The 25893-nt window shown below is 37.3% G+C and overlaps 1 protein-coding gene and 1 pseudogene across 3 annotated transcripts in view; both read left to right on the top strand.

Moving 5' to 3' along the window:
* Window positions 1-25893, top strand: part of EPS15 (epidermal growth factor receptor pathway substrate 15) — a 155022-nt gene that overhangs the window by 56882 nt on the left and 72247 nt on the right. For 2 of the 3 annotated variants that reach the window (XM_019449315.2, XM_019449314.2), the window contains exons 9-12: window positions 11544-11633; window positions 12663-12808; window positions 14619-14775; window positions 19016-19101. In XM_019449315.2, coding sequence (XP_019304860.1) covers window positions 11544-11633; window positions 12663-12808; window positions 14619-14775; window positions 19016-19101 — 479 coding nt within the window. Of the gene's footprint in view, window positions 1-11543; window positions 11745-12662; window positions 12809-14618; window positions 14776-19015; window positions 19102-25893 lie in introns of all 3 variants that reach the window. The other variant, XM_053895452.1, reaches the window with a different exon arrangement.
* On the top strand, window positions 19112-21660 carry LOC109266892 (calmodulin-like; annotated as a pseudogene).

Consider the following 25893-nt stretch of genomic DNA (forward strand, 5'->3'; position numbering starts at 1 on the left):
TGACAGTTTTTGTCTTTTAAGATAATGATGCAGATACTGATTTTATTCCCCCATCTTATTTATTTTACATAATTATTTTCTCTTTTTTTTCTGTTCTTATTGTTGGTTATCAAGTAGTGATTCATTCAGTTTCCCTTCTTATTAAATTGGAAATTCTGTTATAATGTCTGTGGCATTAATGGTTAATAACACCTATTCCTGTACTTATAATACTTGTTTCTCTAGTTGTTGAAAATAAAGTAACCTTCACTCTAGTAAAACAAATTCTTTAGATTATATTTTCTCTTCTTTCTTCTTCACCTCATAACCCAAGAAGATTTTAGAACATTTTTAAAAATTCTAGATTTTACTCAGTTATTTAGGTCTTTTGGTTCTAAGATTTTCCTTGTAATTTTGTCAATGTTAATAGTCTCACTGCATTCTTTTGGTAGACTTTGCCTGATAAATCTTTTTCCACCTTTTTACTTTATGAGTGGGGCAACATAGTCCATACATTTTTTATTTTTTTTTTACTTCTCAGAATCTGTAACTTTTTAAAAAAAAAATTGAAATAATATGAGTACCATACAGGGTTGTATTAGTTTCAGGTGTACAATAATGATTCAACAATTCTGTACATTACTCACTGCTCACCACAATGAGTATAGTTACCATCTGTTACCAAACAACATTATTACAATCTTATTGACTATATTCCCTATGCTATGCTTTTCATCTTCATGACTTAATTTATTTTACAACTGGAAGTTTGTACTTCTTAATCTCCTTTATCTATTTATAATGGGATTCTATCTCATTCTCCACCCCCACCACCCTTCTGGCAACCACCAGTTTTCTGTATTTAAGAATCTGTTTTCTTGTTTGTTTGTCTTTGTTTGTTTGTTCATTTGTTTCTTAGATTCCGGAAATGAGTGAGATCATATGGTATTTGTCTTTCTCTGTCTGACTTATTTCACTTAGCATTATATTCTCTAGGTCCATTCATATTGTTGCAGATGGCAATATCTCACTGTTTTTTATGGCTGAGTAATCAATATTCCAGTGTGTGTGTGTGTGTGTGTGTGTGTGTACACCACATCTCTTTATTCATCTATCGATGGACACTTGAGTTCCTTTCATATCTTTGCCATTGTAGATAATACTGCAATAAACTTGGGGGGTGCATACATCTTTTTGAATTAGAGATTTTGTTTTCTCTGAGTAAATACCCAGTAGTGAAATTACTGGATCAAATGGTATTTCTATTTTTAATTTTTTGACGAACCTCCATACTGTTTTCCACAGTGGTTGTACTAATTTATATTCCCACCAGTAGTGAAAAGGATTCCTTTTTCTCCACATCCTCACCAACACTTGTTATTTCTTGTCTTCCTGGTTTTGACTGGTTTGACAGGTGTAAGGTGATAGGTCATTGTGGTTTTGATGTGCATTTCCCTGATGTCTCCTTTAGTATGTGATAGTTTCTCTTTCTTGCCTTGTTTTTCTATGACTTTGGCTATAGGGGCGTCTGGGTGGCTCACTTGGTTAAGTGTCCTTCTCTTGATTTCAACTCAGGTCATGATCTCATGGTTCATGGGATCCAGCCCCACACTGGGCTCTGTGCTGGCAGTGTGGAGCCTGCTTGGGATTTTCCTCCCCGCCCCCAACTCTATTTACCCCTGCTCTGCCATGCTCTTTCTCAGTCTCTCTGAAAATAAGTAAGCATTAAAAAAAAAAAAAAAAAGAGCTCTAGCTAGATATCCTGTAGAATGTCTACCATTCTAGGCTATGGGTTTTTGGAAAGAATACCACAGATGTGAAATGCCTTTCTCATAACATTTATCAGGGGGTACTTGGTGTCCACATGCCATTACAGGTGATGTTAACCTTCATCACTTGGTAAAGTTGGTGTTTCCCAGGTTTCTTCACTATAAAGTTACTCTTTTCCCCTTTTCCTACTCTATTTTGGAGAGGCAGACTCATGCTTTTTATTTTGTATTCTGACTTGGTATCTTCATGTTGATTTTTAAAAATTATTGTTATTATTATTATTAATATGAAATTTATTGTTAAATTGGTTTCCATACAACACCCAGTGCTCATCCCAAAAGGTGCCCTCCTCAATACCCATCACCCACCCTCCCCCCCCTCCCACTCCCCATCAACCCTCAGTTTGTTCTCAGTTTTTAAGAGTCTCTTATGCTTTGGCTCTCTCCCTCTTCAACCTCTTTTTTTCCTTTCCTCTTCCCCTCCCCCATGGTCTTCTGTTAAGTTTCTCAGGATCCACATAAGAGTGAAACCATATGGTATCTGTCTTTCTCTGTATGACTTATTTCACTTAACATAACACTCTCCAGTTCCATCCACGTTGCTACAAAAGGCCATGTTTCGTTCTTTCTCATTGCCACGTAGTAGTCCATTGTGTATATAAACCACAATTTCTTTATCCATTCGTCAGTTGATGGACATTTAGGCTCTTTCCATAATTTGGCTATTGTTGAGAGTGCTGCTATAAACATTGGGGTACAAGTGCCCCTATGCATCAGCACTCCTGTATCCTTTGGGTAAATTCCAAGCAGTGCAATTGCTGGGTCATAGGGTAAGTCTATTTTTAATTTTTTGAGGAACCTCCACACTGTTTTCCAGAGTGGCTGCACCAGTTTGCATTCCCACCAACAGTGTAAGAGGGTTCCCGTTTCTCCACATCCTCTCCAGCATCTATAGTCTCCTCATTTGTTCATTTTAGCCACTCTGACTGGCGTGAGGTGATATCTGAGTGTGGTTTTGATTTGTATTTTCCTGATGAGGAGCGACGTTGAGCATCTTTTCATGTGCCTGTTGGCCATCTGGATGTCTTCTTTAGAGAAGTGTCTATTCATGTTTTCTGCCCATTTCTTCACTGGATTATTTGTTTTTCGGGTGTGGAGTTTGGTGAGCTCTTTATAGATTTTGGATACTAGCCCTTTGTCTGATATGTCATTTGCAAATATCTTTTCCCATTGCGTTGGTTGCCTTTTAGTTCTGTTGGTTGTTTCCTTTGCTGTGCAGAAGCTTTTTATCTTCACGAGGTCCCAATAGTTCATTTTTGCTTTTAATTCCCTTGCCTTTGGGGATGTGTCAAGTAAGAAATTGCTGTGGCTGAGGTCAGAGAGGTCTTTTCCTGCTTTCTTCTCTAGGGTTTTGATGGTTTCCTGTCTCACATTCAGGTCCTTTATCCATTTTGAGTTTATTTTTGTGAATGGTGTGAGAAAGTGGTCTAGTTTCATCCTTCTGCATGTTGCTGTCCAGTTCTCCCAGCACCATTTGTTAAAGAGACTGTCTTTTTTCCATTGGATATTCTTTCCTGCTTTGTCAAAGATGAGTTGGCCATACGTTTGTGGGTCTAGTTCTGGGGTTTCTATTCTATTCCATTGGTCTATGTGTCTGTTTTTGTGCCAATACCATGCTGTCTTGATGATGACAGCTTTGTAGTAGAGGCTAAAGTCTGGGATTGTGATGCCTCCTGCTTTGGTCTTCTTCAAAATTTCTTTGGCTATTCAGGGCCTTTTGTGGTTCCATACGAATTTTAGGATTGCTTGTTCTAGCTTCGAGAAGAATGCTGGTACAATTTTGATTGGGATTGCATTGAATGTGTAGATAGCTTTGGGTAGTATTGACATTTTAACAATGTTTATTCTTCCAATCCATGAGCATGGAATGTCTTTCCATTTCTTTATATCTTCTTCAATTACCTTCATAAGCTTTCTATAGTTTTCAGCATACAGATCTTTTACATCTTTGGTCAGGTTTATTCCTAGGTATTTTATGCTTCTTGGTGCAATTGTGAATGGGATCAGTTTCTTTATTTGTCTTTCTGTTGCTTCATTATTAGTGTATAAGAGTGCAACTGATTTCTGTACATTGATTTTGTATCCTGCAACTTTGCTGAATTCATGTATCAGTTCTAGCAGACTTCTCATGGAGTCTATCGGATTTTCCATGTATAATATCATGTCATCTGCAAAAGTGAAAGCTTGACTTCATCTTTGCCAATTTTGATGCCTTTGATTTCCTTTTGTTGTCTGATTGCTGATGCTAGCACTTACAACACTATGTTAAACAACATCCCTGTCGTATTCCTGACCTCAGGGAAAAAGCTCTCAGTTTTCCCCCATTGAGGATGATGTTAGCTGTGGGCTATTCATAAATGGCTTTTATGATGTTTAAGTATGTTCCTCCTATCCCGACTTTCTCAAGGGTTTTTATTAAGAAAGGATGCTGAATTTTGTCAAATGCTTTTTCTGCATCGATTGACAGGATCATATGGTTCTTTTCTTTTCCTTTATTAATGTAATGTATCACAGTGGTTGATTTGCAAATGTTGAACCAGCCCTGCAGCCCAGGAATGAATCCCACTTGATCATGGTGAATAATTCTTTTTATATGCTGTTGAATTCGATTTGCTAGTATCTTATTGAGAATTTTTGCATCCATATTCATCAGGGATATTGGCCTGTAGTTCTCTTTTTTTTACTGGGTCTCTGTCTGGTTTAGGAATCACAGTAATGCTGGCTTCATAGAATGAGTCTGGAAGTTTTCCTTCCCTTTCTATTTTTTGGAATAGCTTGAGAAGGATAGGTATTATCTCTGCTTTAAATGTCTGGTAGAATTCCCCTGGGAAGCCATCTGGTCCTGGACTCTTATTTGTTGGGAGATTTTTGATGACTGATTCAATTTCTTCCCTGGTTATGGGTCTGTTCAAGTTTTCTATTTCTTCCTGTTGAGTTTTGGAAGTGTGTGAGTGTTTAGGAATTTGTCCATTTCTTCCAGGTTGTCCAGTTTGTTGGCATTAATTTTTCATAGTATTCCCTGATAATTGCTTGTATTTCTGAGGGTTTGGTTGTAATAATTCCATTTTCATTCATGATTTTGTCTATTTGGGTCATCTCCCTTTTCTTTTTGAGAAGCCTGGCTAGAGGTTTATCAATTTTGTTTATTTTTTCAAAAAACCAACTCTGGGTTTCATTGATCTGCTGTATAGTTTTTTTAGATTCTATATTGTTTATTTCTGCTCTGATCTTTTTTGTTTCTCTTCTGCTGGGTTTGGGGTGTCTTTGCTGTTCTGCTTCTGTTTCCTTTGGGTGTGCTGCTAGATTTTATATTTGGGATTTTTCTTGTTTCTTGAGATAGGCCTGGATTGCAATGTATTTTCCTCTCAGAACCGCCTTTGCTACATCCCAGAGTGTTTGGATTGTTGTATTTTCATTTTCCTTTGTTTCCATATATTTCTTAATTTCTTCTCTAATTGCCTGGTTGACCCATTCATTCTTTAGTAGGGTGTTCTTTAACCTCCATGCTTTTGGAGGTTTTTCAGACTTTTTCCTGTGGTTGATTTCAAGCTTCATAGCATTGTGGTCTGAAAGTATGCATGGTATAATTTCAATTCTTGTAAACTTATGAAGGGCTGTTTTGTGACCCAGTATATGATCTATCTTGGAGAAAGTTCCATGTGCACTCGAGAAGAAAGTATATTCTGTTGCTTTGGGATGTAGAATTCTAAATATCTGTCAAGTCCATCTGATCCAATGTATCATTCAGGGCCCTTGTTTCTTTATTGATCCTGTGCCTACATGATCTATCCATTGCGGTAAGTGGAGTATTAAAGTCCCCTGCAATGACCACATTCTTATCAATAAGGTTGCTTATGTTTGTGAGTAATTGTTTTATATATTTGGGGCTCCCATATTCGGTGCATAGACATTTATAATTGTTAGCTCTTCCTGATGGATAGACCCTGTAATGATTATATAATGCCCTTCTTCGTCTCTTGTTACAGCCTTTAATTTGAAGTCTAGTTTGTTTGATATAAGTATGGCTACTCCAGCTCTCTTTTGACTTCCAGTAGCATGATAGAAAGTTCTCCATCCCCTCACTTTCAATCTGAAGGTGTCCTCAGGTCTAAAATGCATCTCTTATAGGCAGAAAATAGATGGGTCTTGTTTTTTTATCCATTCTGATACCCTGTGTCTTTTGGTTGGAGCATTTAGTCCATTTACATTCAGTGTTATCATAGAAAGATAGGGGTTTACAGTCATTGTGATGTCTGTAGGTTTCATGCTTGTAGTGATGTCTCTGGTACTTTGTCTCACAGACTCCCCCTTAGGATCTCTTGTAGGGCTGGTTTAGTGGTGACGAATTCCTTCAGTTTTTGTTTGTTTGGGAAGACCTCTATCTCTCCTTCTATTCTAAATGACAGACTTGCTGGATAATGGATTCTCGGCTGCATATTTTTTTTTCTGTTCATCACATTGAAGATTTCCTGCCATTCCTTTCTGGCCTGCCAAGTTTCAGTAGATAGATCCATCACTAGTCTTATCGGTCTCCCTTTATATGTTAGAGCATGTTTATCCCTAGCTGCTTTCAGAATTTTCTCTTTATCCTTGTATTTTGCCAGTTTCACTATGATATGTCGTGCAGAAGATCGATTCAAGTTACGTTTGAAGGGAGTTCTCTGTGCCTCTTGGATTTCAATGCCTTTTTCCTTCCCCAGATCAGGGAAGTTCTCAGCTATGATTTCTTCAAGTACACCTTCAGCACCTTTCCCTCTCTCCTCCTCCTCTGGAATCCCACTTATGCGTATATTGTTGCGTTTAATTGTGTCACTTAGTTCTCTAATTCTCCCCTCATACTCCTGGATTTTTTTATCTCTCTTTTTCTCAGCTTCCTCTTTTTCCATAATTTTATCTTCTAGTTCACCTATTCTTTCCTCTGCCTCTTCAGTCGAGCTGTGGTTGCCTCCATTTTATTTTGCAGCTCATTTATAACATTTTTTTAGCTCCTCTGACTCCTCCTTGATCTCTGTAGTAATAGATTCTCTACTGTCCTCTGTACTTTTTTCAAGCGCTGTGATTAATTTTATGACTATTATTTTAAATTCATTTTCTATTACATTGCTTAAATTGTTTGTGATCAGTTCGTTAGCTGTCGCTACTTCCTGGAGTTTTTTTTTTTTTAATTTTTTTTTAACTTTTATTTATTTTTGAGACAGAGACAGAGCATGAACGGGGGAGGGTCAGAGAGAGGGAGACACAGAATCTGAAACAGGCTCCAGGCTCTGAGCTGTCAGCACAGAGCCTGATGCGGGGCTCGAACTCATGGACCACGAGATCATGACCTGAGCTGAAGTCGGCCGTTTAACCAACTGAGCCACCCAGGTGCCCCACCTGGAGTTTCTTTTGAGGAGAATTCTTCCGTTTCGTCATTTTGGATAGTCCCTAGAGTGGCGCAGAACTATAGGGCTCTTCCTCTGTGCTGTCTGGAGTAACTTGCGTTGGTGTGCAGGGCCGCAGTCAGACCTGATGTTTGTCCCCAGCCCACTGCTGGGGCCACAGTCAGACTGGTGTGTACCTTATCTTTCCCTCTCCCAGGGGCAGGACTCACTGTGCAGTGGTGTGGCCCCTGTCTGGGCTACTTGCACACTGCCAGGCTTGTGGTGCTGCTTCAATGGGATCTGGCGTAGTAGCCGGGGTGGATCCGCAAGGTGCACAGGGGCGGGAGGGGCAGACTCAGATTGCTTTGCCTTAAGTGGTCTGCTTTGGGAGGGGCCCTGTGGCATTGGGAGGGAGGCAGACCCATTGGAGCGATGGATCCACAGAAGCACAGCATTGGGTGTTTGCGTGGTGCAAGCAAGTTCGTGAGGGGAACTGGTTCCCTTTGGGATTTCATCTGGGGGATGGGCGAAGGAGATGGTGCTGGCCAGCGCCTTTGTTTCCTGCCAAGCTGAGCTCTGTCCTTCGGGGCTCAACAACTTTCCCTCCCGTTGTTCTCTAGCCCTCACCCTCTCAGAGCAGAGCTGTTGACTTATAACATTCCAGATGTTAAGTCCCACTGGCTGTCAGAACACACTCCGTCCGGCCCTTCCACTTTTGCATGCCACACTCGGGCGCTCTGCCTTGCCGGGTGGGCTGGCTGCCCCTCCGCCTCTCCGGCTCTCTCCTGCCAGTCTGTGTGGCACGAACCGCCTCTCTGCCCTTCCTACCCTCTTCCATGGGCCTCTTGCCTACGCTTGGGTCCGGAGAGTCCATTCTGCTAGTCTTCTGGTGGTTTTCTGGGTTATTTAGGCAGATGTGGGTGGAATCTAAGTGGTCAGCAGGACATGGTGAGCCCAGCGTCCTCCTATGCCGCCATCTTCCTTCCGGATCCTTCATATTGATTTTTACATTCTTACAAGGCCTTACCTTTTTCTGTCAAGTAAGTGGTCTAAATTTTTGTCAGTAGCATTTGTTGGGTCCTCATTATGTGAAGAGTTTTTGGCACTTTGGGGTTTATTAGTTTTTTTTTTCTTGTTTGTCTTAACACGTTCACATTGGACTGAAATTAACTTGTTACATGTTTGCTGCTTCTATTGGGCGGTAAATGTGAAAAATCTTTTTATTTTTGTATTTCTAGTGCTTAGCACAGTGCCTGGTGGCTAGAAATTCTCAGTAAATATTTTGTTGAATTACAGTGATGAAGAAAACTTGTATTATTTGTAACACATAATAAATGGCTGTTATTTTCATCCCAGAATGCTATTTTAAGAAATTAAAACTTGGCAGGTCAAGTGATTGAGGAGACAAATGAGCAAATAAAACTCTTAAGATACTCCTAAAATACTGGTTTTCAATGTATGGTCTCCCATCAGCAAAATCAACATTACCAGAGAACGTATTAGAATTGTAGATTCTCAGGCCTTACCCCAGACCAACTGAGTCATAATCTCTGGGGTAGGGTCGAAGAAACCCTCCCAGGAATCCTGATGGCCACTAAAATTTGAGAAATATTCCCTAAAGGCACAGAGGGAAAAAAAAGGCAAAGAAAGTGAGCAGCTACTGGTAATTGACTGCAACAGTAAAACTAAATCCCCTCTTTCCCTGTTATCACTGAGAAAGCTTAGGCTTGTTTTTGCTAGGTCCTTCCTTCCTTCCTTCCTTCCTTCCTTCCTTCCTTCCTTCCTTTCTTTTTGTGAATATGGTGCATCATTTGATTTAGTTGCTGTATTTGTTTCAATGGCAGTCTTTGATTAGGATAAAGTACAATATAATAAAAAAAATTGCAACCCAGCAGTATACTGTTCACTTTTTCTGTTTTATTTGGTAGACAAATTTTTGGCTTCAGTTTTGTGAGGGAAACTATTTTCAAGGCAACATCAAATTAATGATACTTTTTTTTAACTTTCAAAAAATGTGTTGTCTATTGGCAGCAGATAGCTGACATAGCTTTTTTGCTTCTAGTGTCTACTTTTTCCAGGAAATGACTCCCATCTGCAGCAAGAGGAATGCTGACCTTTAATGTGCATGTTAGTCACTTCTTTTAGCTCAGTGCCAATTTAATAATATTACACATTTCGTGAATTTGGTTGAAAGTATGTGCTAGCCAGATTGTTTTCACTCTGGAATTTCAAGCTTTTGCAGAATTAAAGTTTGTGTTTTTCTAAAACTAAATTGAATTCTTCAAGTTGACTAATGAATGGGGAGAGGAGAGTTCTTGGTTTGGGTCAAATGGTTAAATGTGGTCCCAGGACAAGGAGCATCAGCATCTTTGGAAACTTCTTAGAAATGTAAAATATTTGGCCCAACCCAGACTTAATGATTGTAGAATTCTGGGAATGGAGCCCAGAAATCTGTGCTTTATAAAGTTGTCCAGGTAATTCTGATACCTTCTACAATTTGGGTCCCAAAGAGTGAAAGGTTAGTTTTAGCCCCTGTAGAGGACAGCATGGTATTGTAAAATTACATGGATTCTCCTAATGCAGCTGATCAAATCTGGGGAAAATAAGAGCTTTGTAGCCAGACCTTGCTTTGAACCCTATACTATGACTTCTTTAAAAATATCAGGCAAGTCAGCATTTCTGAGCTTCAGTTTCCTCATATATAAAATATTAGTAATCATAAATCATGGATGAGTGTTATTGTATTAGGTGTTCAATCAATACTAATTTGAAAGGCTCATAAAACTTAGAATTGGAAGCAAATTTCTTTTCAGGGAAAAATGTCATTTTCAGTGGAAACAAAATAATTAAGTAGTTAAGCTTCCTTCCAGTTGCTGTTGGAATTTTTTTGGAGGTTCCAAGTTGCTTTGATTAATTTCATATGCTTGAAGATTGTCACGGAAACTTTATCTTTTGAAAGTCTTGAAGGTGTCTTGAATTCTTTAAAATGAAGGGAGTATCCTGGGGCATTCTATATGTAGAATGCTTTATGCAAATCTTTATGTATTTAGTAATTAAAAATAATTTTAATAGCTAATATATTCTCATGGTTCAGAAATCAGTGCAGTATAAGATACTCCGTGGGAAAAAATGTCAGTTCCATCCTTGCCCTCAGTTCTCCATTTATACCTACTCTATAACCAACCACTTTTCTTAGTTTCTTGTTCATACCAGTAGAATTTTTAAATGTAAATGTAAGTACATATTAATAATTACCACCTCCTTACGACAAAAGATAACACACTGTATACACTGTTTTATACATTAACACTGTACTTGGATATCTTTTCACATAGAGAAGTCTACATAATTCTTTTTTTTTTTTTTCTGGGTCAGCTTTATTGAGGACCACATATAGTGAATTGCATTCAATTTAAGTATATAATTTGATGAGTTTTGATAGTTTTATGTATTTGTGAAGGTATCCCAGTTAGGATAGAGAATGTTTCCCATGGTTTTTTGTTTGTTGGTTTTGTTTCTGTTTTTGTTTCATAGTATTTTATTGTATAGATGTACCATAATTTTTTAAACCAGTCTTTTGTTTTGAGGACTTGGGTGCTGATTCATATAATTCTACTCTTAATAATCTTTTTCACATAGTGTTTTTTATGTAGGCAGGTAAGTCTGAAGGTAGATTCCCAGATGGGGGATTGCTGAGCCAAAGGAGAAGTAAATAAATTTGGTAGTTGTTGCCAATTTGCCCTTCATAGGCTTGGTACAGTTTGAGCTCCCATGAGCAATGTCTGAGGGGGCCTATTTGCACAGTCTAGTTAACAAAGTACATTATGAAACTTGGGATTTTTGCCATTAAGTGGAAAATGGTATTTTAATATAGTTTTAACTTGAAGTTTTCTTTTGAGTGAAAGGGAGCATATTTTTGTATGTTAAAGGATAGGCCATTCATAATACTTTTCTGTAAAATATCTGTTTATACTCTTCTGCCCATTTTCCTATTGGATTTTTTTTTTTTTTTTTTTTTTTGCTTCTGTTAATTTCTAGGGACTCATTTTAGGAGATTAGCTCTTTCTTTACAAATACCTTTTCCCCTGATTGTATGCTTTTAACATTGCAAGAACTTCAGTTGAAGGGTATGTGTCTGAGTTTTTGCTGCTCTGGATATCTTTCTAACAGTTGCTTGACTTTGATTTATTTCCTTTTCTCCTTTCTTCCTTTCATCTCTCTCTCTTTTCCTCCTTCTTTTTTTCCCACTCTAATTTCTAAAAAAAAGAATGTGTGACAGCTTGAAGATGCTTTGTTATTAAACAGTAATCTATTTAGTGGGTGTATGTTGTTAAATGATTTTAATATATGTGACCCTGGTTCATCTCTTTTGAAGGCCATGTTTTTGGTATACTGCGCATTGGAGAAAGAACCAGTGCCAATGTCCTTGCCTCCTGCCTTGGTGCCACCTTCTAAGAGAAAAACGGTCAGTATATCAGGCTCTGTGCGGTTGATCCCCTCTTCAGCATCAGCCAAGGAACCTTACCACTCCTTACCACCTGTAGGCATTTTACCTACCAAAGCACCATTAAGACAGGTATAGATCTATCAGTGTTAAAGGACTTTTTTTAAGTGCATGGCATTTAACAATTGATTGCTTGATGAAGATAGAAGGAGCAATCAAAGGGATCAAAGATTTAGAGCACCCTCTGGTTAAACCTGCATAATGTGATGTCCTGGAGAAGACAGATAAATCTTCTTCTGCATTTGGCCTTACTTAGGTATATGGATGTTTTATTGGCTTTGCCTTGATCTACCTGGAATTAAAGTTGGAGACAGAAGATACTCCATGCTAATCTGGCATGCTTGCTTGGGTATAGTTAATAGATGTTTTGTTTTTTTAATCCCCAGTTAACTCTTGATTATTTGGGATCAGATTATCCAATTTTGGGTTGTCTAAGGCCTTTTTTTCCTCCAGCCTGCTGCTTGTCAGGCTGAGTAAAGGAAAATAATGACAGAATATGCAAATCAGCCAGTTCAGCTACATTTAAGAATGCTGAATGAAATTATAAAAAATGAAGATTGAGAATTAACTGAATATTTTGTTTATATAGACTTTCCCAGTTACCCATATTAATGTGGTTATTCATAAGTCAAGAGTTAACTATGCTTGAATTTACTCATTACTTTTAAGTAAATTACTTTTTAAGTAAATTACTTTTAAGGAAAAAGTAAAAAGGGCATCTGTAAATGTAGTCCCAGCTGACCTATACTTTCCTTCTGTAATTTTCTTTTCACCACAGCATTTTGATTAGGGTGTGATGGAAATGGTACACTGTTGTTATAGTTAGTGGGGTAGAGTTGCTTAGAATTTTTACAGATACTGTCATGGGTTGAAAGAATGACACCTCAATTTTTTTCTTATTCTGACAAAAATTTTACATATATGTGTGTATGTGTGTATATGTGTGTGTGTGTATGCATACATGTTTTGTTTTGTTTTGTTTTCCTGTAGTGGGTTGTAGCCCCTGCAGAAAAGGCTAAATATGATGAGATCTTCTTGAAAACTGATAAAGATATGGATGGATTTGTGTCTGGATTGGAAGTCCGTGAAATTTTCCTGAAGACAGGTTTACCTTCTCCTTTACTAGCCCATATTTGGTAAGATTTTATTTAAGTTGATTTAAAAAATATGGTTTTGTATAACTCTAGTTTTGTGCATTCTTATTTTTAGGCATTTATAAATCGGACAGTTTTGTTTCAAAATTCTTTATGGAGAAAATTTAAATCTGGAGATTTCTTTTGGATAATGGACAAAAGTTTGAGAATGGATTACCTGTTATAAGATTGACAGTGTCAGTTAATGATTATTAAAATGTTAAAATGCAGCATCTGTTTATATCAATTAAACTTAAATTTTTTTTAATGTTTATTATTTATTTTTGAGAGATATACAGAGCATGAGTGGGGGAGGGACAGAGAGAGAGGGAGACACAGAATCTGAAGCAGGCTCCAGGCTCTGAGCTGTCAGTACGGAGCCCGATGTGGCGCTTGAACCCATGAACTGGGAGATCATGACCTGAGCCGAAGTCAGAAACTTAACTGACTGAGCCACCCAGGCACCCCTAAACTTAAATTTTTAAGGGAGAATCCAAAAATCTGAAATGTAAGCAATATAAAAAACAGTGTCTTCAATGTGTGCTCACATAATTCTGTAGGGTATATGTATACTTTTATACGTTTTCATAGGAATTATACACCTGGTCCTTAAAAACATGAAGTTTAGTGTCGCTAGTGAATTTCACACTAAATGAGACAATGCATATGAACATTTATAGTGTGCCTGCTGCCAATCCACCTGACTATACCAGAGGTTATCTTGAGGTTTTCAAGAGGCAGCAAATATCAGGTGTGGAACCACATAGCTGCATAGAGAAACTTAGAAAAGAACAAAGGAGGACAGTAGATCTGCCTTAAGAGGAACAAGAACTCAAGACTAGGAAAGATTAAATATGTATAACTAATAATAGCTGCCACTTTCAAGTGCCTAGGCTAGGCAGTGTACTTAATAAATGGCAGCTGTCATGGGCTTGTTTGTTGGCATTATGCCCAGACTTTTTATGTACTTTGCCTTACTTCTCACTGTAACCTTGCAGGATATGTCTTTTCTCTACTTTATAGATGAAGAAACTAAGGCTTGAAGAGGTTAAAAAAATTTGTCCAAGATCACAAGAAGAAATAAGTAGAGAAGCTGGAATTCAGGGTTTCTTTGACACCTTAGCCCACAGTCTGTTCATCAGGCCACATTGCCTTTAAATGAATGAAATGGATCAGGACTTCAGAAAGCTGAGCTTAACAAAAGAAAAAAGAAAGGAAGAAAGAAAAAGAAAAATAGGATAAAACATTTGCTGTTTCTCTTTAAGTGATTTTGTAAAGCTTTCCAGATTGCTTCCTTCGCTTCACATATGAACTCCATTTGCAGCTGTTGTTTCTACTTTGACTTGGTGATCCTTATATCCGCCTATTCCCAAGAGTTGCAGGAGGCAAGCCAACATGGAAATGTTTGCTTGGTTTAGAATCATTCTATTGCCACTAATGAACCAAATTTGTTGAGACTTCGGTTTCATTTTTAACATCTTTTAATATTTAGAATGTTGGGATTCTTTGGCCCACTACAACTCTTAACCTGTAATGGTTCTGGAAATTGGTGAGAAAGCACAAAGCAAACTCATATAAGAGACCTCTGCTCAGCACCAGGGTGAACATTCTCTTTCTCTTAAAACTTTTAGCTGATCTCTCTCTTCTAACATTTGAGTGAGTTTTGGGCAAGCCATACACAAAAAAATTATGACTTTCTTTTTAATTCAACTGATCATTTTTAAGAAGCTACATAGTCCTATTACATTTTTCCTGGATTTTTAGAATGGTAGTTGTAGCATTTATATTCTGTTCATTTTGTTTATTTGTACAGGACATTATGTGACACAAAGGACTGTGGGAAGCTTTCAAAGGATCAGTTTGCCTTGGCTTTTCACTTAATCAATCAAAAGTTAATAAAGGGCATTGATCCTCCTCACATTCTTACTCCTGAGATGGTTCCACCATCAGACAGGGCCAGTTTACAGAAGGTAAGACAACTTAAAAGAAAACCTGAATGTATTAACAGAAAGGAACAAGTGCTGTGTTAGATGACAGACTTGATTTGCAGGAAATAGTGAAGAAAATGTATCTGGCTAGGAGCAGAGCAGTATACTGTTTGTGGTTTAGTTTGTGTCTATAAATATGTTCAAATGCCTTGTATGACATTCTTGGGCTGCAGCTCATTTACCCCAACATTCATTACATATATGGCAACCATATTTTCCAACCTAAAAAGTGGAAAAATGTGGTCTTTTTTACCCCTCTTGGATTTGTGAATTAATTTTTATGAATAAGGTATAAAATTTAAATGAAATCTATAGGAATTATTGTGTTTCATTTGATGATTCACTCTTACAGAAAATAGGAATTTGAAAACAAAATCTGGAAGATTATTATTTCTTGGTGTCAATTTTATATATAAACAAGAAAAACATCATGTTGAGAAGAAATCTGTGTGGTTTTTGCCACATAGATGATCTTCATTTCCTGAGGATATGGCCAAAATCTCACATCTAAACAGTGACCAGCAGGTTTCAGCCAGGTTTCTGGCCAGCAGTGGGAATTTTCAAAACTACATTGTTTTATATTACCCTTGCTGTGCCTTGATTTTTCTCTTTTCCTCTAGAAATCCTTCCTAGCATAGTATATTTACAGTGTCTTGCCCTTAATAGAGCTTTAAAAGGACTCACACTGTCTAATGGCTGTTTGCCTTTAAGAATACATGCTTTGTATCTTTAAATCTCTTGTGACCTATAAAGCAATTATTGCTGTGGTGATTCCTCAGAGTTAGATATAGTAAGAGTTGTCAAATGTGTGATGTAAGGAGAGCTGTCTTGGAAATGTCAGGAGAATATTTTAGTTTGCATTAGTTTTGTCACATAGGTTTTAAAAAATCCCATTTTAACCTAGTAAAAGTCAAAATTGGATTTTTCCCCAAAGTCAACTAAATGGAAATTTATAGCCACCAGGTACAGAAGTTACTTCTAAGAGTTTTGTTCTTATTTTCTAATAAAATAAACATTTGATTATCTATTTTGTGAGTTTGGTGTGTGGGGGGACACATTTTGTGAAGGTTTTGAGATTTTTTGTGATGTAGGACATGGATTCCCCAAGTTGTGGAGAAAGCTAAAAGTGATGCCACCCAGAAAGATAAAGGTTACAAATTTATATGTGTGCTCTCTACAATACCTGTATTTCAGTTGTTTCTTCCCTTTTTTCACCTATGCAGACTTTTTTCCCCTTGCCACCTTTATCTTATACCCACTAAGTCTCTCAGCAATACAAATTACAGATAATGACAAAACTCTCTGAAATTATGTTTGTTCAGTTAAGTCTATAACATTAGTAGACACTCCAGGTTGCATCTGCTGTGCAGAGTTTTTAATAGATTTGTCTGAAGTCCATTCACTAGAACATAGATAACTTTGTCTATTTATATTAGATATCAGTATTACACATTAAAATGGGATTTTATCACTATTATCTATTAATCACAATTTTTAACCTTATATATTAAAAATTTGCATTTGTTTTGTCTCTTGAATAATCTCTTTTCTCTTTATAATCTAAATTTTTTAGAACTGCATTTTTTTTGCAGCTTTGACTAATCTTTTTTGAATATTGCTTTCTGTGTTTTTTCTAGTTTGGACTATTTTTTCCATTCTGCAGCACTCTGCTTTTCGCCTTTCTTGTACTGTCAGTTTCTTAACTCTACTCTCTCAAGGTTAGAGCTTTACTTTATGCCTTTTTTAGCATTACAGTTTTTGGTTTACAATTTTGAAATTAGAGGCTTTTTAAGTGGCAAAGTTGATGCAGAGAAAATAATTAAACAGCATGATTTTGTCACATGTCTGTCACTTGGTCCTTGTATGCATTTTAGCTTGCCTTCCTTAGGCTCTTTAATCCACTTAAAATCACCAAAGTGGAATTTTTGTGTAATGCACAAAATAGGGTGAGAGAAAATATTTTGAAAGAAGGGAACAGGCTACATTTTTCTCCATATGCCCTTATACTTCAGATGCTATTAGCTAAAGTTTTTCCATGTTCCTTGTTGCATGCCATTTTATTACTTTAGAATGGGAGTTTAATTTCTTTGTTAATAATTGAGGAGTGACACAAGCTATACCAACTACAGTACACTAATCTTCCTTCTAGAGTCATCTGTGGTATCCCCTTCTAACTTGTTTGAGGTTAAATTTATTTGTCTCCTTCTTATTTGATGATATTTTTGATAGTGAAAGACTGTCAGCTGTGAATCACATTTTTTGAGTTAGAGTGACAGAAGAGGTGTGGAAGTCATGAGTTTCTTGGTATACTTGCACCTTTCATAGCAGATTTCTCAGTAGCATTTAGGTGATGTAAGTTGCTTTTGGTGGTAAAAGTGAGATCATGTGCTAATTTTTCATTTTACTCAACTGTCAAACTGTCTGGCCAGGTAACCTAGCTCATAAGTCAAATTTAGACAGATTTAAAATCCTAGTGAATACTTGTCATGTTCAGAAATCCACTTTAAAATTTCTGATTTAATTTAGGATGATAAGGGTCTGTATATTAGTGAAACACAGTAAAACAGTAAGAGGTGCATTTACTTACTATGGTTAATATGAAATTGAGACTAGCATTAATTGAATCCTAATAGATGAATTTTGGTATTGAATTTTGGTAGTGATAGACAAAACAAAACATCTGAGGACTAATAATGCAGTGTGCTGAAAAATTGGAAGGAATTATTTGCCACATTTTATTGACATACCTGTTTATCACGTTGGCTTTTAGGGTAATGGTTTCATTTACCTTAAATGATCTTGATATGCAAGTGCCAAGGGGCATTGTGTGAAATAGACTTGAATTTAACCAGAGGTCTCCTAATCAATGGGTCCTTTTTAGCTGGGTTCAACTTTAAGCAAGTCATTTAATCTGGTTCCCTAGCTCTAAAATTGAGTTAGTAATAATAATAACTGCTACAACCCAGTTTTCAGGTTAGTTTTGAAAATTGATTAATGGATTTGAAAGTGCTTGGTAAATTGTAAATCGTCATATGAATGTGAGGAGATGGGATATTATGAACTTTTAGGTTTCTTTTTCTGTTGTCCAAGTTGGTGACATACATTAAGTTCATAATACTAAGTTTTATGTTCTGCTAATAAGGTCCTTAGTATACTTTAGTTTTACATGTTCAGGCCTCAATTTTAACAATTTTTAATGGTGATTATTTTGTTATTTGTCAGTCTGATTGTAGCACTGGGGATAGGTCAGGTGTCTGAAGAAGCAGTTACCTTCTTGCCCTGACTTCAAGCAGCTATAAAAGGCATCAGAAATGGTTCACAAAGGAGGATTGAGCCAGGGTGGAAACAACTCATTGGGAGGTCATCCATCTTAAGAGCATATTCTGTTGGAGGAAATTAATTATAATAGTACCTTACATTTATAAAATGTCATAAAGTTTTGGAGTGATTTTACATACAATATTTATTTCATTTAATTTTTAAAGTGGGCAGGGAAGAGATTATTTCCCTATTTTACAGTAAAATCATGCAGCTAGTAGGATGGCAGATCCCAGAATAAACCCAGCTAGATTTTCTAAATACAGGTGCCTTTCAGAGACCAAGTTTGACGCTTTCATTACTGAAAGAAAACCATATGTAAAGGATGTCATATATGAAGATCGTTTCACATATGGTGATATTAATATTTATTATGGAACATGCTGAGCAATTGGTTTTACTTTAAATAGGGTAGGCACTAAAATTGTTTAACAAAAGTAAATGTTGAATTGAATATAATCAACTACCATTATGGTTCTGAGATTCACCAAAATTTGTTTACTTACTTTGGGCCAGATGACACAAGTACAAATAAAGCCACCCTACATCTCCCCAAGAAATGTATTCTGCAGTGGAGGAAGTAGTTTATAAATCTGATACCTGCTTTACTTCAATGTTTTAAACAGGCACTAGGATCAAGTGACAAAGACTTTGGGATCTGAAGTGTTGGCACCTATTGTAGAGCAACAGCTTTTAGAGAATTTAAGGGAAAATGTCTCAATATATAACTGTGTGTGTGTGTGTATAAAATTGCACTAGATATGATTTTCGTAAATAAAAGTATTAGTAGTACTGTAAAATATGGAGTAGTCTGCATCCATGTAGTGCTTTTAAAAATTTTTAATGCTTCACCATATATAATTTCATAGTAATAACATTATAATTGTGAACTTTTTGTTTTTAGAACATCATAGGATCAAGTCCTGTTGCAGATTTCTCTGCTATTAAGGAGCTAGATACCCTTAACAATGAAATAGTTGACCTACAGAGGTATGTAAAGTAAAATTCAAGTTGACTGTATAAACATATACACACACACTTTTCTGTTTCTAATTTGTATCTTGGTAAATGCTACTTTATTTAATCGTTCTTGAATTGGGAATCTGTCAAATTTGTTGGGTTTTAGGTTGTAGTCACATTGTATAAATGTGTAAAACACTTATACATGATTTGGCATTTGTGAACATATTTTTCCTAGGCTTTTATTTTAGGTAAGATCTGCAGTGTAGGCAAACTTCCATCATCTGTCAACTCCAGTAATGTCATAATGAAACTCATCAACCCATACTAAAATTATGGTTGCTAAAACTCACTTTTGTAAATGGTTGTATTAGGTCACTATATCACCACTCTGCAAGATAGTGCATTATAAATCTTGGTTTTTGTTATTGTAACATTTTTTTCTGTGCCATAGTACTGCTCTTCAGCCTTTAAATTGTTTATTAATATATCAGGATGTGATGAGTATAACTATAAAACAGGAAAAAATTTAAACAAATTTTGTTTATGGCTTTTACTAAATTGCTATTTGACAAAAGATTAGCCCCTTCTTATTTGTTGGTTTTTAGATGAAGATATTTAATTTTAGTGCAGGGCCCAAACCTGCAAATAAACAATACATAATATGGAATTGTAATGAGTATATAATGAATATGGTGCTTTACAAATTTATTTTTCCCCTCTCAATGATAGTTATAATGCATACTTGTAAACATTTGGAAAATACAGAAAAGGATAATGAAAAGACTGTATGTTCCTTAGAATAATATTTTGTTTTGAGCATTGAAAATCAAAATGGATAAGAAAAGCTGTATATAACCCAAAGAGTTAGTTGGGTAAAGAATGTTCTTTGTTATTAGTCAGAAAATGAGACATTTCCATGTCTGGTTCACAAAGTTGTTTCTAGTTGAAAATATAAGACATTGAGAGCTTGAGGCAGGATGTCTTTTGTCATTAAAAAAATTTTTTTAATATAATTCCTTCAACATTTTCTATATAGGTATTTAATTGTGTCAATCAGATTAAATTAGCATGATATTTTTAACTTCAAGAAGGAAAAGCAATAGTTGTAATGTCAGGGCAGTGGTGCTTGGAGCCTCGCGGGCACAGTGCCATTATTTGGAGTCTGTGGAGGCAGCGACATAGTGCTAACTGTGCACTGAGCCTAAGCAGCAGCAGCAGAAGCAGAAGCAGAGGCGTCCCCACCAACCCTTCCAGCCCCTGTGCTGGTGCTGCCACCCTTGCTCCCTCTGTTCTTCCTCCCTTCGTTTATATCATGGCTGATCAACGGACTGAAGAACAGATTGCTGAGTCCAAGGAAGCTTTCTCCCTGTTTGACAAAGATGGTGATTGGCACCATCACAACAGAGGAACTTGGAACTGTCAGAAGGTCACTGGGCCAGAACCCAACAGAAGCCACATTGCAGAACATGATCAAAAAGGTGGAGGCTGACGGTAATGGCACCATTTTTTACTATGATGGCTAGAGAAATGAAAGATACAGACAGTGAAGAAGAAACTGGTGAGGCATTACAAGTCTTTGACAAGGATAGCATTGGTTATATCCATGTGGCAGAACTGTGTCATGTTGTTACAAACTTGGGAGAAAAACTAACGGATGAAGAAGTGGATGAGATGATCAGAGAAGCAGATATTGTTGGAGATGGACAAGTAAACTATGAAAAATTCGTACAGATAATGACCGCAAGATGAAGACCTACTTTCAATTCCTTCTCCCCACCCTTCCCCAGAAGAATGAAATAGAATCTTTTACTTACCTCTTGGGAAAACAAAAAACAAAAAAACAAGCTTATTTACTCCTTCTGTTTTCTATATAACAAAACCTTCAAAAGTACCTCATGTCCACACACACAGAATCTTCATGTATTGCCTGGTGGTCCTGTCCCCTAAAGATCAAGCTACACAGTAGTTTTATAATATAAATACTTGTACTACATTAATGATAAGGAAGCACTTAGTGGACTCCTTGCAGTTCCACTGCTAATGATTAATGTGCTGCTTGGGCTGGCCAGTTTTTCATGCGTACGACTTGACAGTGGAGCACAGTCAGGCATTTGTATTGAAAATGAAAAATGAAAAAACAAATTTAAAAACCTGTTCAGATGGATTCAAGTTCAGTTTGTGAGTATAAATTGTCATAACTGGTTTATTCAAAACTAACAGTTAAAATTGGTTTATGTCAGCATGCTGTGCAGAAAAATGGGTGAAGGATAAACTGTTTAGTTGTAGCTTCACTTAGCAGGATGGTCCTCTTGTACTTCCATGTGCCCTGACCCATGGTGACGATGATACACATCCTGATGGCATGCTATGCATATTGATTTAGTGTTATCCACATTGTACTAGAGGTGTCACCGTTCACACAAATTTTTAAAAAGAAACCTTTACTGAGGGAGCATCTTTGAACTGTTTTTAAAACCTTCTGAACCATGACTTGGAGTCAGCAGAGTAGGCTGTAACTGCAGACTTCAGCACAAGCATCAACAGCTGTTCAAGTAATTAAACTTCGTGTCTGTTCCAAGTTGTAAATGTTAGTCTTTTTTTTTCCCAATAAAAAGACCATTAACGTAAAAAGAAATAGTTGTAATACCATAATCTTTTCAAGTATCTGTATCTCCCACCTGAGCCCAAGACCTATATTTTCATTTGCCTACTAGAGAATGTCCAGTAGCACATGACTTCCTAATCTTCCCCTGACCACTATCCTTGTCTTGTTTATTTGCCTTTCTCAGTGACATCACCATTTATCTAGTCACTCAGGCTAGAAATCTGAGATTTTTCTTCCTCTTTTTTCTTCTGTCTTTGAAATGTTTCCTGAAATCACTCCTACCTTTCTGTCTCCTTTGCCTGGTCACCTCCTCCTGATCTTTCAAATCCCATCTTAGACATCACTTCTTCTGGAAGAGGGGGCCTTCTCTGACTTGTTTACCTTCCAACCCTCATACTTACCAAATCTTACATAGTTTTAATATTTATAGTAGTCATAGCATTTACCATACTTTATTATAATTGTCTGTTTTATTTGGATCTCTCAATAGCCTAAGTACTCTTTTTTGAGAGAGAGAGAGAGAGGGCGCAAGTGAGTGAGGGGCAAAGAGAGAGAAGTGGGGCACAAGCTCACCTGAACCAGGGCTTCAGCTCACCCGATGTGGGACCTGAACTCATGAACAGTGAGATCATGACTTGAGCCAAAGTCAGATGCTTAACACCTGAGCCACCCAGGCACCCTAGACTTTGTACTTTTAAACATAAAGACTATTTGCTTGTTCACTGTTCTATCCCTAATGCTTAGCTTATATAACAGATGAGAAAATAATTTTCAGTATTGTTGAAATCTGTCCTGGCTGTACTATTGCTTCTGTCTTAGTTTTCCTAACCCTTAATCTCTTCTCTGGATTACTATTGTAACCTCTTAATTGATTCTGTGCTTTGAGTCTCTCCTTCCTTCCTTTGCACCTCCAACTGATGTACAAAATACAACTCAGATCTCTGAGTGACTTCTTATCCCCAGCTGGATTCAGCTCACTTTTCTGAATATGGTTTAAAAGCTCTTATTTCAGGTGCACCTCGGTGGCTCATTTGGTTAAACATCTGACTGTCAGCAGAGAGCCCACTTCGGATCCTCTGTCTCCCTCTCTCTCTGCCCCACCCCCCCCGCCAAATAAATAAACATTAAAAAATAAAAAGCTCCTGGGGCGCCTGGGTGGCTCAGTCAGTTGAGTGTCAAACTTCGGCTCAGGTCATGGTCTCGCAGTTTGTGAGTTCGAGCCCCGCCTCCGGCTCTGTGCTGACAGCTCAGAGCCTGGAGCCTGCTTCGGATTCTGTGTCTCCCTCTCTCTGCCCCTTCCCCGCTCATGCTCTGTCTCTCTCTGTCTCTCAAAGGTGAATAAACGTTAATAAAAAATTAAAAAGCTCCTTTTTCATGTTTTCCTTTGGTATCCTGACCATTCTTTTGTCTTAGCCACCTCCCAGAGTAAAGTAGAATCCTTTTCTTTGACACCATCAACCTCCTTGAGAGCAGACACTATGTGTTTGCTCGTGTACTTTCAATGTTGAGCATAGTGCTCTACATTTTGGTTTCATTCCTCTTCTCCAGTCATGTGGTGGGTGGACCTCTCATGTCAACATGCCACACATTTTTATTCTTCTGTGCCTCTCATCCAGTTGTTCCCCTTTGCCTGAGCACAGCTTTTACCTTGTAAACTTTAACTTATGCTTCAAGACCCAGCTTAAATATCATCTGCTTTGTCAAACCACTAAAATCTTGATTGCTGATTGCTTTGTTTCCCTTTCTACTTCTAGAAACTTTATTCCTTTGTAATAATACTCACCATATTTTATTGTGGTCCTTTTGTTCCCCCTCCTTAATTTGAACTCCTTCAGGGCAGGGGCTATGTCCTATTTACTTGGATAGGTCTAGAAGTTAAGGCGCACAGTATCTGATACAACAAAATCTCATTATAGGTTAGCAGGTTGAATGAATAAATCAAAGTATGTTATAAATATTAGAATATTTCCCAGACTTAATTCCTGCCAAGTTTATGACAGACTAGGAGCCATATATTAAAGGATGAAAGGGCAAAAGATATGAATAATAGCTTATTTTGAAGACTGTAGAAGAGGATTTTACAGATAAAAGGATCTTTAATCCTCACAGGGGCATTAGGTTATTGGGCTGTTGTTTCATATTTTGACAACCTGTTTTTGTGTCAGGGATTTCCTTTGAGAGCCCGATGAAGGTTTTTAGATTCTATCCCCTGCCCCCCAAAGAACATGTGTATCCATGTATACCATTTTGCATTTATTTCAGGAGTTCCCAGACACTTGAAAACTATCCATGAATCCATTTTTAAGAACCCTTGCTCTGAAAGTAAAGTGTCTCAAATAGAGAAGTTCTTGACAGTGAAAAATCAAAACTTGCTTCAGTCACTAAGATAGCGTGGCAGTGGTGAATTGTGCTGAGGCAGGAGTTAATATTTATTTGCCTTCTGTCAGCTTCTACTTCCTTCCTGTCTCTGTCCTTTTAGCAAGAACATCAGGAAATAAAAGCTACATCCTGTCAGGCCAGTTTGTTATCCTGGTTTTGGACCAGTAAGCAAGATAGGTAATTACGATGATAGTCATTATGTATTGTGTTATGCTTGCTTTATGTAATTTCTCTAATTCAGTTCTTGCAATATCACTAGCGGGTAAGTAGTTTTATCCTGATTTTTCAGATGAAGAATACATGAGTCTTCTTTTCTAGGAAGGTTTCCTTGATATCTACCTCAGCTTGGAGAGCATTCAATTTCCTTTTCTCAGAACACTTATAATACTGAATTATATTTCTTTCTCCAGTAGATTGTGAACTATGTGTGATAGCAGAGACTGTCTCTTATTTCTAATGAGGCAACATAGTATATTACTTCAGAGCATGGCTTTCTAACTAGATTGTGTAGTTTGACATGTGACATGACTTAGCCGAGTAACTTAGTTGTCTGTGCCTCAGTTTCTTCATCTGTGAAATGGAAATGTGACCAATACCATGTAAAATGCTTAATATCTTTCTTGAAATGTGATAAATTCTCAGTACATGTTCATAGTTGTCATCATCATCATCATCATCATCATCCCCAATTCCCAGCTCAGCACTTAAAGCACAACATTTACTGAATAGGTGCTCAGCAAACATTGGTTGGAGTAGCTGAATGAACATTCTCATTCCCTGGTTGAAGAGAGACTGGAACTTTGTAGTCAGGTAGCCAGAATCCATGTTCCTAAATATATAGATCTCTAACTCAGTCATATTAAAGAATTGATTTTTTAAAAATCTATTTAAGGCAGGGGCACCTGGGTGGCTCGGTCAGTTGGGCGTCCGACTTCAGCTCAGGTCATGATTTTGCGGCTCGTGGGTTTGAGCCCCGCATTGGGTTCTCTGCTGACAGCTCAGAGCCTGGAGCCTGTTTTGGATTCTGTGTCTCCCTGTCTCTCTGTCCCTCCCCCACTCATGCTCTGTTTCTGTCTCAAGAATAAATAAAATATTAAAAAAACCTATTTAAGGCAGTGTTAGCATACAGTTTGAATTATTTATTTATTTAAATATTTATTTTTGAGAGCCAGACAGAGTGTGAGTGGGGGAGGGGCAGAGAGAGGGAGACACAAAATCCAAAGCAGGGTCCAGGCTCTGAGCTTTCAGCACAGAGCCCGATGCAGGGCTTGAACTCCCCAACCGTGAGATCATGACCTGAGCCAAAGTCAGACACTTAACCAACTGAGCCACCCAGGTGTCCCCAGTTTGAATTTTTTTTAAAAAAATTATGCTTTTGGTTTAGTTAAGTTCAAATACCATTAGGAACCATTAGCTCTGAAGAGAGCATTGCTTATACTATTGTATCTGGAGCTCTTTTGCTTATATGATCCAACCTGGCCTGTTTCTGACCCTGTAAAAATTTGTGGTACTCCTTGATCTCAATTGTGATTACCTCAGCAATGGTGTTACTGATAGAATGACTGAAGCTTTAGGTTATAGTGTGCTTTTGTTTGGTAATAAGGAGTCAGTCTAATTAATTTTCACACAAAGTGCATGGCTCAGTATTTAAAACCTTTATTTAGGGAGACTTCCCTTATTTGAAACCCTCCCTGATAAAGTTTGAGTCTGTACTGTCTATCTAATACAGCCACATGTGGCTACTGAGCACTTGAAATATAGCTAATCCAAATTAAGATGTGCTATTAGTGTGAAATGTACTGGATTTCAAAAAGGAATGTAAATATTTTGGCTAT

Source organism: Panthera pardus, unplaced genomic scaffold, assembly GCF_024362965.1.
Source record: "Panthera pardus isolate Hobbes unplaced genomic scaffold, ASM2436296v1 HiC_scaffold_11, whole genome shotgun sequence".
Taxonomy (NCBI): domain Eukaryota; kingdom Metazoa; phylum Chordata; class Mammalia; order Carnivora; family Felidae; genus Panthera; species Panthera pardus.